The 15643-nt window shown below is 58.4% G+C and overlaps 1 protein-coding gene across 2 annotated transcripts in view; it reads left to right on the plus strand.

Moving 5' to 3' along the window:
- PPP6R2 (protein phosphatase 6 regulatory subunit 2) overlaps window positions 1-15643 on the plus strand; it is a 79636-nt gene that overhangs the window by 43069 nt on the left and 20924 nt on the right. For both annotated transcript variants that reach the window (XM_084272722.1, XM_084272723.1), the window contains exons 8-13: window positions 2952-3065; window positions 7628-7754; window positions 8808-8960; window positions 10017-10220; window positions 10812-10876; window positions 14185-14300. In XM_084272722.1, the coding sequence (XP_084128848.1) occupies window positions 2952-3065; window positions 7628-7754; window positions 8808-8960; window positions 10017-10220; window positions 10812-10876; window positions 14185-14300 (779 nt within the window). The remainder of the gene's footprint in view (window positions 1-2951; window positions 3066-7627; window positions 7755-8807; window positions 8961-10016; window positions 10221-10811; window positions 10877-14184; window positions 14301-15643) is intronic.

Below are 15643 nucleotides of genomic sequence, written 5' to 3' on the forward strand. Positions count from 1 at the left end.
GGGCTGAGTCCCCAGCCCTGGGGGTGTTGAACAGAGGGGAGATGAGGTGCTCAGGGAGCTGGGGCAGCACAGCACAGGGACGGTTGGACTCCAGGGGCTCAGAGGGCTTTTCCAACCTGGTGACTCTGGGATTTACTGGACATGAGGCTTGTCAAGTCAGGAAAGGCTCTTACTGGGCACTGGGGTTTGGAGAACAGTCCCCAGCATCCACCATCCCAGCCTGGGGAGGCAGCTGAGTGCAGCCGCTGGGGAGCCGGGGATGAGTGACGACGGTTCCAGCCCCAGCCCTGGGCCCTTCTGCCTGCCAGTTGTTCACTGTGTAGGCTCTTCCCTTCGTGCTGCTCTTCAGCTCCAAGGCCTTGTTGGAGCACCCAAACCGTTTGTAGCCCTGGAAGGACCCGTGTCATCCCCCACTGAGCCTGCAGCAGTCTCCAGCGCTTGGACATCCCTCCACCCACCTCCCTCCGCTGTGGGAGGCTTCGTACTCACTGCAGGGGCTCAGAGCAGTGGGGGACTGATGGAAACGTTTCATGGGGACACCAGTGTCACATCGTGTCCAGCTCCTGCTCCTGGGCCTGTTTCCAGGACCTTGCCCTGCCAGCAGCACACCAGGGTCAACTCCCACCAGTCGTTGTCCCGTCTTCTGTGATTCCAGTGGGTGGTTTTAAACTCTGAGCTCATGGCTTCATGTTGCCTCCACTCACTTCAACTACCCTGGGGTTCTCCTCCAGTTTATGGGAGGTGTATCCTCTTGGTAAAGAAGGAGAAGGGTGTTCTGGGTTGGAGTTGGGGTGTTTATGAGCAGGTCTCACCTTAGTTCAGAACCTGCTGGAGAACCGTTCCCATCCTCTGCAGCTGCAGAGAGGAGAGTCTTTATTCAGAGAGGAGAGTCTTTGTTCAGAGAGGAGAGTCTTTATTCAGAGAGGAGAGTCTTTATTCAGAGAGGAGAGTCTTTATTCAGAGAGGAGAGTCTTTATTCAGAGAGGAGAGTCTTTATTCAGAGAGGAGAGTCTTTATTCAGAGAGGAGAGTCTTTATTCCTTCTCAACAGGAAGAGAAAAACCCAAACCAGCCTTTTTTAGGTCAGAACTTCTTTAGGTGGGGAAGGCCATGGCGTGGTTGGAGCTAAGCATGGCCAGGGATGCCAGGAAGAACAGGAAGGGCTTCTACAGGTGCATGAACCAGAAAAGGAAGGTTACAGAGTGACAGCAGGTGAGGAAAGGGCTGAGGTTCTCAACAGCATTTTCACCTCTGTCTTCACTGGTGACCTCTCTCCTCACTGCTCTCGAGTTGAAGCCCCCAAGGTGGGGACAGGGGAGACAGAGTCCCTCCCACTGTCAGTGAGCAGAAGGTTTGTGACCACGTGAGGAGCCTGAACATGCACAGGTCTGTGGGACCTGGTGAGATGCAGCCCAGAGTCCTGAAGGAACAGGCTGATGTGGCTGCCAAGCCGCTCTCCATGGTACTTGGAAAGTCACGGTGCTCAGGGGAACAGGGAGAGAGGAACCATCAGGGCCATTTCCCACAAGGGCAGGAAGGGCACCCTGGAACTGCCCCCTGTCAGCCTCCCCTCTGTGCCTGGGAATCATGGACAGATCCTCCTAGAAGCTCTGCTGAGGCACATGGGGGACAGGGAGGTGGTTGGTGACAGCTGGTGTGGCTTTACCAGGGGCAAGTCCTGCCTGAATGATCAGGTGGCTCTCAGCAGCACAGTGACCTCATCAGGACAAGGGCAGAGCTCGGGATGTCACCCCTGGGTCTCTGCACGGCCTCAGGCAGGGTCCCCACAGCACCCTGCTCTCTGGGCTGCAGAGAGATGGGTGGGTGGGTGGGCTGCTCAGGGCACGAGGAGCTGGCCAGCCAGAGGTGCTGGTCACTGACCCAGAGGTGCTGGTCACTGACCCAGAGGTGCTGGTCACTGGCCCCAGGTCAGATGGACCCGGTGACAAGTGGGTCCCTCAGGGGTCTGTGCTGGGCCCGGGGCTGTTTGGGCTCTTTACTGGTGACAGCAGCAGTGGGACCAGTTGCACCCTCAGCCAGTCGCTGGTGGCACCCAGCTGGGTGCTGAGGTCAATGTGCCATCCAGAGGGGCCTGGGCAGGAAGGAGAAAGGGCCCAGGGGAACCTCAGGAGGTTCAGCAGAGCCAAGGGCAGGGTCCTACCCCTGGGCTGGAGGGCAGGAGGTGAGGGGCTGGAGAGCAGCCCTGAGGGAAAGGACTTGGGGGACTCGTGGGGGAGAAGCTGGACAGGAGCCACCAAGGTGCATCTGCAGCCCAGAAGGGCAACCCCATCCTGGGCTGCATCCCAGGAGTGTGGGCAGCAGATGGAGAGGGGATTGTCCCCTCTGCTCTGCTCTGGGGACACCTCACCTGCAGTGCTGGGTCCAGCTCTGGAGCCCTCAGCACAAGGAGGACATGGAGCTGTTGGAGTGTGTCCAGAGGAGCCACAAAGATGATCCCAGGGCTGGAGCAGCTCTGCTGGGAGAGCTGGGCTGGTCCAGCCTGGAGAAGAGAAGGCTCTGGGGGCACCTCCCAGCCCCTTCCAGTCCCTGAGAGGTGCCTGTAGGAAGCTGGGAAGAACTGTTCCCAGGGCCTGGAGCGATGGGACCAGGGGGATGGGTTAAACTGGGACAGGGGAGGTTGAGGTTGGGGATGAGGGGAAAGCTCTTCCCTCTGAGGGGGGTGGGTCACTGGGTGCCCAGAGAGGTGGGGGAGGCCCCATCCCTGGAGACACCCAAGGTCAGGCTGGATGGGGCTCTGAGGGACCTGCTCCAGTGAAGATGTCCCTGTCACTGCAGGGTGGGATCAGGTGGGATCCAAAGGTCTCTTCCCACCTTACACATTCTGTGAGTCTGATTTTTTCCCCAGAAACCCCAGAATTGGGTATTTTGTGTTTAAAACAACTCCCCAAGCCCTTCTAAGCCTCATGCTGCTGCTCTGTGTGTTGCTCACAGGCAGGAATGTGTGGAGCAGCTCCTGAAGAACATGTTTGATGGGGAGCAGACCGAGAACTGCATAGTGAATGGAACCCAAGTTCTTCTGACCCTGCTGGAGACGCGGCGCTCTGGGTGAGTTAGTGCTGGGCCAGCTCCGGGGGTCCCCTCCAGCTTTATTCAGGCAAAAAAGGCTGGTTTTGGCCAATTGCAAAGTGCTGCCCAGGTCTGAGGGGGGGAACAGCCGTCTGGTTGGTGTGATGGGGCCACTGGACCTCACAGCAGCTGGTACCAGTTGGCAGCTGGTGCTGGGTGTGGGCTCTGGCTGCTGGAATCTTGTCACAGGTATCGGAGATGGTGGCAGAAGGTGGAGTGGGGGGAGTGGACCAGCACGTGTGATGGTGTGTGATGGTGTGTGATGGTGTCTGACTGTGTGTGATGGTGTGTGATGGTGTGTGATGGTGTCTGATGGTGTGTGATGGTGTTTGATGGTGTTTGATGGTGTCTGATGGTGTGTGATGGTGTGTGATAGTGTCTGACTGTGTGTGATGGTGTCTGATGGTGTGTGATGGTGTTTGATGGTGTGTGATGGTGTCTGATGGTGTGTGATGGTGTCTGATGGTGTGTGATGGTGTCTGACTGTGTGTGATGGTGTCTGTGTGTGATGGTGTCTGATGGTGTGTGATGGTGTCTGATGGTGTGTGATGGTGTCTGTGTGTGATGGTGTCTGATGGTGTCTGATGGTGTCTGATGGTATGTGGTGGTGTGTGATGGTGTCTGACTGTGTGTGATGGTGTCTGACGGTGTGTGATGGTGTCTGACGGTGTGTGATGGTGTCTGATGGTGTCTGACGGTGTGTGATGTTGGTTGATGGTGTGTGATGGTGTTTGATGGTGTGTGATGGTGTCTGACGGTGTGTGATGATGTCTGATGGTGTGTGATGGTGTGTGATGGTGTCTGATGGTGTGTGATGGTGTCTGATGGTGTCTGTGTGTGATGGTGTCTGATGGTGTCTGATGGTGTTTGATGGTGTGTGATGGTGTCTGACGGTGTGTGATGGTGTGTGATGGTGTCTGATGGTGTGTGATGGTGTCTGATGGTGTCTGATGGTGTGTGATGGTGTGTGATGGTGTTTGATGGTGTGTGATGGTGTGTGATGGTGTGTGATGGTGTGTGATGGTGTCTGATGGTGTGTGATGGTGTGTGATGGTGTCACTGTGGCTGTGCAGTCTCAACCTTGAGTGTTCAGATTGCATCAGCCTTTTGTTTCTCTTAATGGAGACAGAAAGGAGTTCAGGGCAGGGACAGACAGACAGACAGACGCTGGAGAGCTCAGAAGGGAGAAGATGGGAGGGAGGAGAGGTGGGGATAGGGACTGGGAGAAGGACAGGGGTGGCAGTCAGAGAGTCATGGCAGAGTCAGCGCTGGGAAGTGCAGATCCTGATCCTGCTGGGCTTGTGCCCCGGCCTCCAAACAGCTCCGAGGTGAAGGCTCCAGGCTTCCCAGCTCAGGGCTTCCCAGCTCCCAGCTTCCCTGCTCAGGGCTTCCCAGCTCCAGGCTTCCCAGCTCAGGGCTTCCCTGCTCCGGGCTTCCCAGATCCGGGCTTCCCAGCTCCGAGCTTCCCTGCTCAGGGCTTCCCTGCTCAGGGCTTCCCTGCTCAGGGCTTCCCTGCTCCAGGCTTCCCAGCTCCAGGCTTCCCTGCTCAGGGCTTCCCTGCTCAGGGCTTCCCATCTCCGGGCTTCAGCTCAGGGCTTCCCAGCTCAGGGTTTCCCAGCTCCAGGCTTCCCTGCTCAGGGCTTCCCTGCTCAGGGCTTTCCTGCTCAGGGCTTCCCATCTCCAGGCTTCCCAGCTCAGGGCTTCCCAGCTCCGGGCTTCCCTGCTCAGGGCTTCCCAGCTCCAGGCATCCCAGCTCAGGGCTTCCCAGCTCCGGGCTTCCCTGCTCAGGGCTTCCCAGCTCCGGGCTTCCCAGCTCTGGGCTTCCCAGCTCAGGGCTTCCCAGCTCCAGGCATCCCAGCTCCAGGCATCCCAGCTCCCAGCTTCTCAGCTCCGGGCTTCCCTGCTCAGGGCTTCCCAGCTCCAGGCATCCCAGCTCAGGGCTTCCCAGCTCCGGGCTTCCCTGGTCAGGGCTTCCCAGCTCCGGGCTTCCCAGCTCTGGGCTTCCCAGCTCAGGGCTTCCCAGCTCCAGGCATCCCAGCTCCAGGCATCCCAGCTCCCAGCTTCTCAGCTCCGGGCTTCCCAGCTCAGGGCTTCCCAGCTCCAGGCATCCCAGCTCCAGGCATCCCAGCTCCCAGCTTCCCAGTCAGCCCTTCCCTCCTGGCTGGAGTGAGGGTTCCTTACCCACATCTCTCCTGCTCCGTGTGAGCCCCCGGTAGCGGTTGCGCTTTACGCTGCTGACGGGAGTGAGGTGCAGTGCTGAGCACAGCTCCACGCTGGCCTGGGGTGTTCATCCTCGGGGTGTTCATCCCTTGGGGTGTTCATCCCTCGGGGTGTTCATCCCTCGGGGTGTTTCCTTTCATCCTTCAGGGTGTTCATCCCTCAGGCTGTTTCCTTTCATCCCTTGGGGTGTTCATCCTGTGGGGTGTTTCCATACATCCCTCGGGGTGTTCATCCCTTGGAGTGTTCATCCTCAGGGTGTTTCCATACATCCCTCAGGGTGTCCATCCCTCGGGGTGTTTCCATACATCCCTCAGGGTGTCCATCCCGTGGGGTGTTCCATACATCCCTCAGGGTGTTCATCCTTGGGGTGTTTCCATACATCCCTCAGGGTGTTCATCCTCGGGGTGTTTCTGTACATCCCTCAGGGTGTTTCCCTACATCCCTCGGGGTGTCCATCCCTCAGGGTGTTTCCATACATCCCTCGGGGTGTCCATCCCTCAGGGTGTTTCCATACATCCCTAAGGGTGTCCATCCCGTGGGGTGTTCCATACATCCCTCAGGGTGTCCATCCCTCGGGGTGTTTCCATACATCCCTCAGGGTGTCCATCCCTCGGGGTGTTCCATATATCCCTCAGGGTGTCCATCCCGTGGGGTGTTCCATACATCCCTCAGGGTGTCCATCCCTCGGGGTGTTTCCATACATCCCTCAGGGTGTCCATCCCGTGGGGTGTTCCATACATCCCTCAGGGTGTTCATCCTTGGGGTGTTTCCATACATCCCTCAGGGTGTTCATCCTCGGGGTGTTTCTGTACATCCCTCAGGGTGTCCATCCCTCGGGGTGTCCATCCCTCAGGGTGTTTCCATACATCCCTAAGGGTGTCCATCCCGTGGGGTGTTCCATACATCCCTCAGGGTGTCCATCCCTCGGGGTGTTTCCATACATCCCTCAGGGTGTCCATCCCTCGGGGTGTTCCATATATCCCTCAGGGTGTCCATCCCGTGGGGTGTTCCATACATCCCTCAGGGTGTCCATCCCTCAGGGTGTTTCCATACATCCCTCAGGGTGTCCATCCCGTGGGGTGTTCCATACATCTCTCAGGGTGTCCATCCCTCGGGGTGTTTCCATACATCCCTCAGGGTGTCCATCCCTCGGGGTGTTTCCATACATCCCTCAGGGTGTCCATCCCGTGGGGTGTTCCATACATCCCTCAGGGTGTTCATCCTTGGGGTGTTTCCATACATCCCTCAGGGTGTTCATCCTCGGGGTGTTTCTGTACATCCCTCAGGGTGTCCATCCCTCGGGGTGTCCATCCCTCGGGGTGTTTCCATACATCCCTAAGGGTGTCCATCCCGTGGGGTGTTCCATACATCCCTCAGGGTGTCCATCCCTCGGGGTGTTTCCATACATCCCTCAGGGTGTCCATCCCTCGGGGTGTTCCATATATCCCTCAGGGTGTCCATCCCATGGGGTGTTCCATACATCCCTCAGGGTGTCCATCCCTCAGGGTGTTTCCATACATCCCTCAGGGTGTCCATCCCGTGGGGTGTTCCATACATCTCTCAGGGTGTCCATCCCTCGGGGTGTTTCCATACATCCCTCAGGGTGTCCATCCCTCGGGGTGTTTCCATACATCCCTCAGGGTGTTCATCCTCGGGGTGTTCCATACATCCCTCAGGGTGTCCATCCCTCAGGGTGTTTCCATACATCCCTCAGGGTGTCCATCCCTCGGGGTGTTTCCATACATCCCTCAGGGTGTCCATCCCGTGGGGTGTTCCATACATCCCTCAGGGTGTCCATCCCGTGGGGTGTTCCATACATCCCTCAGGGTGTCCATCCCTCGGGGTGTTTCCATACATCCCTCAAGGTGTCCATCCCTCGGGGTGTTTCCGTACATCCCTCAGGGTGTTCATCCTTGGGGTGTTCCATACATCCCTCAGGGTGTCCATCCTGTGGGGTGTTCCATACATCCCTCCCTGGAAGCTGTAGGGTTTGGGAGGCGGGTTTGTCTCTCCCTTGTGCTGATCTCATTTACTTTTCCAACGCTTGGGAAGTTCCAGGAACCAGGACAAGCTTCAGCAACCTCTCAGCTCTGTGTGTGGCTCCACTGCCTGCCTGCTCACCTCATTCACACGTTGGGTTATGGGACTATCTCTGTGTAAACGAGGTGTAGACACAGAGTAGCTAAGTGAACACAGCCAGGAGCTGGAGGTGGTGGTTGCCTTTGGTGCTCACTGCTGTTCCTCAAGAGGAAACACCAGGCACAGCGTGACCAACACCGTTCCAAGGCTGTGTCCAACTGCTGTGCTTTGCTTCCCCACAGAGTGGAAGGACTGATGGACTCATACACTCAGGGATTTGAAAGGTCTTACACTGTCAATAGCAGCATCTTACACGGCATCGAACCCAGACTAAAGGACTTCCACCAGCTGCTGCTCAGCCCTCCCAAGGTAAAGCGGCTCAGCCCTGTGCTGCACGTGTGTTCTGGGGTCACCCTTCCCTTGCTCACAGCCATCCGGGGTGGTTTCCACATGCCAGAACAGGCAGAGGTCTTAATTCACACGTTGAGGTTGTGATTCCCACGTAGGGTCTGTGATTGGGGTGCTGAGGGACGAGGCAGTGGGTGGTTTTGAGAGCTCCTGACCTGGGGTCAAGCCAAGAGGCAGAGGTACGGCGGGACCAGCGGCTGGTGGGAACATGGTGAGGGGGTGGAGAGAGAGGAGCTCATAGTTAGGGGCTGTGTGGAGTTTAATCCTCACTTCTGGAAGCACAGGTATCATGGGGGTCACACAAGGCTGTCCCTACGTGGGGGAAGATGGTTGAGGTTCCTGAGAACGCTTGTGAAGCCAACTCGTGCCATGTCACCATGTAACGATGGTGTTACGTGGTGACACGAAACGTTTGTGCCCCTGGGCTGGGCACTGGGGAGGCTGCAGCTGGAGTGCTGGGTCCAGTGCTGGGCTCCTCAGCACCAGAAGGACATGGGGGTCCTGGAGCGAGTGCAGAGAAGGGCAACCAGGCTGGGGAAGGGGCTGGAGAGCAGCAAAGCTTCCCAGGAGCGGCTGAGGGAGCTGGGGGTGCTGAGCCTGGGCAAGAGGAGGCTGAGGGGAGCCCTTCTCCCCCCTGCCCTGCCCTGCCCTGCCCTGCCCTGGCAGGAGGGTGCAGAGAGGTGGGCGATGGTCTCTGCAGCCAGGGGCCAGGAGCTGGGCCGAGGGGCAATGGGCTCAAGCTGCCCCAGGGCAGGGTCAGCTCAGCTGGGAGGGCAAAGTTCTTCCCTGGCAGAGTTGTGGGGCTGTGGCACAGGCTGCCCAGGGAGGGGCTGAGTCCCCAGCCCTGGGGGTGTTGAGCAGAGGGGAGATGAGGTGCTCAGGGAGCTGGGGCAGCACAGCACAGGGACGGTTGGACTTGATGATCTAAAAGGGCTGTGGTCATGTCACCATGTGTGCACAGCCAGGGCAGCACCAGCCTTTCTTTGAGGGACTCACCCTCTGCTTCCCTGACAGAAATCAGCAATCCTGACTACAATCGGGGTCCTGGAGGAGCCGCTGGGGAACGCCCGTCTGCACGGCTCTCGTCTCATCGCTGCTCTGCTCCACACCAACACTCCCAGTATTAATCAGGAACTATGCAGACTCAGTACCATGGATTTATTACTTGTGAGTAGCACTTGATTTTTCACTTGAGAACAACCCTGCTGAGAAGGACCTGGGGGTTCTGGTGGGGGAGAAACTCCCCCTGAGCCAGCAGAGGCTCCTGCAGCTGGGAAGGGCGATGGGATCCTGGGCTCCAGCAGCAGAGGGGGGGCAGCAGGGACAGGGAGGGGATTGTCCCTCTCTGCTCTGCCCTCCCCAGCTGGAGTCCTGTGGCCAGAGCTGGGGCCCAACACAAGGAAGATGTGGGGCTGTTGGAGAGGGGTCAGAGGAGCCCCGGGGATGCTCAGGGGGCTGGAGCAGCTCCCCTACCTATGGAGAGAGGCTGAGGGAGCTGGGCTGGGTCAGCCTGGAGAAGAGAAGGCTGTGGGGGGACCTCACTGCAGCCTCCCCGTCCCTGAAGGGACCCCAGGAACAGGAGGGGAATGGGCTTGTTCAAGGGCAGAGACTGGCAGGACAAGGGGCTGGAGTGAAGCTGGAGGAGGGAAGGGGGAGAGGAGAGACTGGGGGATGTTCTTTGCAGAGAGAGTGGTGAGGGGCTGGAAGGGGCTGCCCAGAGAGGGGGTGGGTGCCCCGTCCCTGGGGGTGTCCAAGGCCAGGTTGGCTGGGGCCCTGGGCACCCTTGTGTAGCTCCAGGCCTGGAGGTTGGTGTCCCTGCCTGTGGCAGGGATGGTTGGACTCCATGGACTCAAAGGGCTTTTCCAGCCTGGGGATCCTGGGATTCTTCCAGTCTCACTGAGGGATGTTCTGGAAGCAGCTGGTGTATCCAGGGCAGTCACTCAGAGAACTAATTTTCCACTTAGTAATTACTTAGTTGATTTTTTCTTTGGGTAAATGCAGCCACAGAAAGGACAAGGATTTTATGGGGTGTCTGTGCTGTGTGTTCCAGGCAGGAGCAGGGCACAGCAGCACAGGGATGCTGCAAGGGCACTTGTTCTAGTGGGATCAGTGGTGAACTGGGCAGTGCTGTGCTGTGGTTTGTTGCTGGGGGCAGGATGATGACCCCAGAGTGATGTGTTGCTGTGGCTGTTGAATTGATTCTGTTTCTCCTTTTCCTCCCAGGATTTATTTTTTAAATACACATGGAATAACTTTTTGCATTTCCAAGTGGAACTGTCCATAGCAGCTATCCTCTCACACTCTGTGCAAGAGGGAAAATCTACTACTAACGCCCTAGAAAGCAAAGAGGAGGTGCTGAACGGCAACGTGGCCACGGAGAACGCGGCGGCGCCGGGCAACGGCGCCCAGAACCTCATGGTCACTCACGTGAGTCTGGCTCTGGCACCCTGAGGGGCAGGGGGGTGGACTCAGACTCTGTGGTGTGGGGGAAGACCCCTGAGGGCATCAAGCCTGAGCATGGATCCAGCCCTGCTGAGCCCACTGCACCCACAGCCCCCTGTCCGCAGGGGTCAGACCCCCAGGGATGGGGATGGGGAGATGGGGATGGGGAGATGGGGATGGGGAGATGGGGATGGGGATGAGGATGGGGAGATGGGGATGGGGAGATGGGGATGGGGAGATGGGGATGGGGAGATGGGGATGGCGATGGGGAGATGGGGATGGGGAGATGGGGATGGGGATGGGGATGGGGAGATGGGGATATGGGGATGGGGATATGGGGATGGGGATATGGGGATGGGGATATGGGGATGGGGATGAGGATGGGGATGAGGATGGGGATGGGGATGGGGATATGGATATGGGGATGGGGATGGGAATGAGGATGGGGATGGGGATATGGGGATATGGGGATGGGGATGGGGATGGGGACCCCGAAGGTCTCTTCCAGCCCAGGGGATTCCCTGGTTCTTTGGTTGTATGTTGACAGGTTTTTCCTCTCTCTCTTTTCCCCTCCAGCTGTTCCAGAAATGCTGCCTGGTGCAGAGGATACTGGATGCCTGGGAAGCCAATGACAAAATCCAGTAAGGGAAAAGCCCTCGCGCTGCGCTGCCCATGTAGAGTGTCCCCTTGGAACGCTCCTGGGGGGATGCACAGCTCCCTGTGTCTGGCACAGACTGGGTCTGGTTGTGCTTTGGAGTTGGGATTATCTGTGTGTTAAAAAGCTGTTCTCCAGAGAGGTGTGGGGCCCCAAGCACAGCCCCTTCTTGGTTCTTTAAATCCTTGTCCCATTTCAGTGCAAATCATAGACTGGGCTGGGCTGGGAGGGACCCCAAGGGTCCCAGAGCTCCAGCCCCCTGCCACAGGCAGGGACACCAACCTCCAGGCCTGGAGCTACACAAGGGTGCCCAGGGCCCCAGCCAACCTGGCCTTGGACACCCCCAGGGACGGGGTGTCCCCTCTCCACCAGCCCCACATCCTCCTTGTGTTGGGCCCCAGCTCTGGGCACAGGACTCCAGCTGGGGAGGGCAGAGCAGAGAGGTACAATCCCCTCCCTGTCCCTGCTGCCCCCCCTCTGCTGATGGAGCCCAGGATCCCATCACCCTTCCCAGCTGCAGGAGCCTCTGCTGGCTCAGGGGGAGTTTCTCCCCCACCAGAACCCCCAGGTCCTTCTCAGCAGGGCTGCTCCCCAGCAGCTCTTCTCCCAGGCTGTGTCTGTGGTTCTTTTTTCTCTCTTCCTCAGCAGTTACACAGTGTATTAGTTACAGGGAACACACACTTCTTCCTTCTTCATTATCTTTTAAAATAGAATTCCATTCTCCCTGGGCTGAGCAGCCGTGGAAGCTGAGGCAGACACCTCTTTTGCCCAGATTTGCCCCATATTTCATGTTCTAACTTCATAAACCCCTTGGATTTCATGCTGATGGCAACAGGACCTAAATATTTACTGCCCCCCCTTAAAACACACTGAAGTGGAAATCCCATCTAGGCTTCTGTTCCTTTGTCCATCCCAGTGGTTTTCTCCTCCCACACTATTTTGAGCTCCTTGTGGCTTCCAAGTGCTGAGTAGTCCCACTGACATTATTTTAGGCTCATTCTCAGGCCACAATTGATGGGTTGGGTTTGGGTTTGGTTGTTGGGGCTGGTTTGGCTTTGCTGGGGTTGGGTTTGGTTGTTGGGGCTGGTTTGGCTTTGCTGGGGTTGGGTTTGGTTGTTGGAACTGGTTTGGCTTTGCTGGGGTTGGGTTTGGTTGTTGGAACTGGTTTGGCTTTGGTGGGGGTTTTGGGGTTGGGTTTTCCCCTCTTGCAACCCCTTGGGCAGCTCATACCAAACTTTGATCGTTCCATTGCCCAGAGCTCTGTAGGTGACAATTATCCATGGTTTCCCTAATTAAATTAGACAGGAGCTGGAGCTCAGACCTGTTAAGTTAAAAGAAATTAAGTCTGGTCCCCAAGATGAGTTCAGAGGATGGAGGTTACTGAGATCCCTTGGTTTGCTGCTGTAGCTGTGTGAAGGGAGGGAGGTGGTGGGTGAAAAGCATTCCAGAGTGTGGGAACCAGGTACATCCCAGCAGGGAGTCAGGACAGCTCAGCTCCAGAAGATGTGGGGCTGGTGGAGAGGGGTCAGAGGAGCCCCGGGGATGCTCAGGGGGCTGGAGCAGCTCCCCATGGAGAGAGGCTGAGGGAGCTGGGCTGGGTCAGCCTGGAGAAGAGAAGGCTGTGGGGGGACCTCACTGCAGCCTCCCCGTCCCTGAAGGGACCCCAGGAACAGGAGGGGAATGGGCTTGTTCAAGGGCAGAGACTGGCAGGACAAGGGGCTGGAGTGAAGCTGGAGGAGGGAAGGGGCAGAGGAGAGACTGGGGGGAAGTTCTGTGCAGAGAGAGTGGTGAGGGGCTGGAAGGGGCTGCCCAGAGAGGGGGTGGGTGCCCCGTCCCTGGGGGTGTCCAAGGCCAGGTTGGCTGGGGCCCTGGGCACCCTTGTGTAGCTCCAGGCCTGGAGGTTGGTGTCCCTGCCTGTGGCAGGGGGTTGGAGCTCTGGGACCCTTGGGGTCCCTCCCAGCCCAGCCCAGGCTGGGATTCTGTGGTTCTGTGATGAATACACCATTGCCATACACTGATTTACCAGTGTAGGCTTTAGGTTTTGGGAAAGCTGAGCTCTGTGAGCTTGCTGGAAAATGTCCAGTCTTCTGGAGAGCATCCAGAGAGTGCTGGGTCCCTTCACTCCATGTGTGATGGGGTTTCATCCTCCAGAGCACAGGTCTCTGCAGGGCCCTGAGCAACCAGGGTCAGATTAGATATTAGAAAAAATCTTCCCTGGCAGAGTTGTGGGGCTGTGGCACAGGCTGCCCAGGGAGGGGGCTGAGTCCCCAGCCCTGGGGGTGTTGAACAGAGGGGAGATGAGGTGCTCAGGGAGCTGGGGCAGCACAGCACAGGGACGGGTGGACTCCAGGGGCTCCCAGGGCTTTTCCAGCCTGGGCACTCTGGGATTCCTCCCAACTGGTTTGATTCTGACCCACCAGTTCCATTCCTGGTGGCTCCTTGTGCTGCAGCCAGTGGGAGGAATTCCTGAATTGCAGTTCAGGATGTGGGATCCTATTCAGCATCAGCAGTGAAGAATGGCCTTGTACAGGAGAGCTTAGCCCAGGCTTTTCAAGGCAGAGGTGCTGTATCTAAGTGTGATGCTGCCAAACTCCTACCCCCAAATCTGCAGGGGGTTGTGTTTCCCTCCCCAGATCCCATCAGTCCTTGGATATGATGGGAAGCAGAAGTATTCCAGGCTCTGCATCCCCTGAGTCCCAGGTTGCTGCTTTGCCAGCTGGTGCAGGAGAGGCAGTGAGGACTCAGAGGAGCAGCTTGGGGAGGGCTTGGACTGGGTGTTGGCTCCGTCCCTCTTTGGGGAGGGGGAATCTAATGCTTGGGGATCAGTGTCTTCTGCTCTCTTGGTGCACCTTCTAAATACCTCAGTTGTGAGGAAAGCTCTGAGGCTTTTGGTAGGGGTGGACCTCTTACTGCTGAGACTTCTCCTGAGTGGAAGTTACAGGCAGGTTCCTCATCCTGGTGTGGGTGTTTCAGTGCCCCCAGGTGACTTTCACACCGTAACCGGGTTAAATTGTACCTCATCCGTTCAGACTCTTCCCTCTCAGTACCTCAGAGAACTTCAGGAAGGTTTGTTTCCCTGGGAAAGCCCTTCATATGAGTGGGGTAACATCCTGATGCCATCCTGAGGATGCTCTGCTGCAGCGTGGGCAGGATGCTGCGGTGCAGACCCAGGGCTCAGCCCTGCCTCCCTCAGGCTCTCAGAGCAGCAGGGAGCGCAGCGTGGCTGGGGTGGGACCAGCAGCCAGGGGCTGTCCCTCCCCAGCTCTGTTGCTACCAGCTCTTTTCCCTTTCCAGGGCAGAAGGAGGAATGAGGAGGGGGAATATGGGCCACCTGACCCGCATCGCCAACGCCGTGGTGCAGAACATGGAGAAGGGCCCCATGCAGACCCAGATCAGTGAGTTCATTAAAGGTACGTGTGGCCCTCCCCAGCCCCTGGCTGGGGCTTCTCCCTGGCTAAACAGCCCTTTTGGGAGGCTCCTCTCAGGTGTGTCTCAGGAGGGTCCCATCTGCACTGAAAAGGATTTTCCCAGTTAAATATCACACTATCCCAGAAGCCCCAAAGCCCCAGCCAGCCCCACAGTGGGTTCATCTGGTGGCTCTTCGCTGTCACACGGTGACACTGGTGTGTCTGGAGTGGGGTCGTTGAGGCCTTTCTGCCCCAAGGGTCTCTGCTGTTCAGCCAGATGGGTGCCTGGGGTCAGGGTGCTTCTTCACAGCCCCCTGGGCTGGGGATGAGCATTGAGTCTGTATTTCCTTGCTGGGAGACTTGGCTGGTGTGGGTGGGCAGGGACCCCAACCCCCCTAGTGCCCCCCTGCCACGGGCAGGGACACCCACCACCAGCTCAGGGCTGCTGGGTGTCACACTTGGACCTTCCCTTGGGATGGGGCACTCGGTGCCTCTGCAGCCTCTGATGGCACCTGAGGGGATGGGGCCAGAGACCCCCTGCAGAGGGACTGTGGTCCACACAACCCCCAGCCAGTGTGGGTGGGAAGGACCCCAGAGGCCCCCCAGTGCCACCCTGCCATGAGCAGGGACACCCCCCCAGCCCAGGGTGCCCCCAGCCCCATCCAACCTGGCCCTGAGCCCTGCCAGGGGTCCCGGGGCAGCCCCAGCTCCTCTGGGCACCCTGTGCCAGGGCCTCCCCCCTCCCCAGGAAGGGTTCCAGCCCCCCAGCCCCTCTCCATCCCCCTCCTGCAGCTGGAGGCCGTTCCCCTGGGCCTGGCCCTCCCTGCCCTGGGCACCAGCCCCTCCCCAGCTCTCCTAGAGCCCCTCGAGGGCCGGGAAGGGGCTCAGGGCTCTCCCCAGCAGCAGCCTTCTCCTCTCTTCTCTGGGCTGAGCCAGCCCAGCTCTCCCAGCCTGGCTCCAGAGCAGAGGGGCTCCAGCCCTCCCCTCATCCCTGGGGCTCCTTGGGACTGAATCCCACAGCTCTGTGTCCCCCTTGTCCTGAGGGCTGGTCGGGTTCTGGCGTGGTGCTGGCTGGGTGCTGGCTGGGTTCTGGTCAGGTACTGGCCCAGTGCTGGCTGGGTGCTGGCTGGATGCTGGCCCAGTGCTTGCCCAGTGCTTGCCCAGTGCTGGCCTGGTGCTGGCCAGGATCAACCCACCCCAGTCACCATGCAAGAGAAGGGAGAACGAAGCAGCTGTAGGAGTTCTGGGGGTTTGACCCTCTCTGCTTCCATGGGTGAGCTCAGCCTGCCCACACCAGTAACATCTTACTGGGCATAACACAAACTGCTCCTTTTCCAGCAGAATTC

Source organism: Gallinula chloropus (genome assembly GCF_964237585.1).
Source record: "Gallinula chloropus genome assembly, chromosome: 1".
Classification (NCBI taxonomy): domain Eukaryota; kingdom Metazoa; phylum Chordata; class Aves; order Gruiformes; family Rallidae; genus Gallinula; species Gallinula chloropus.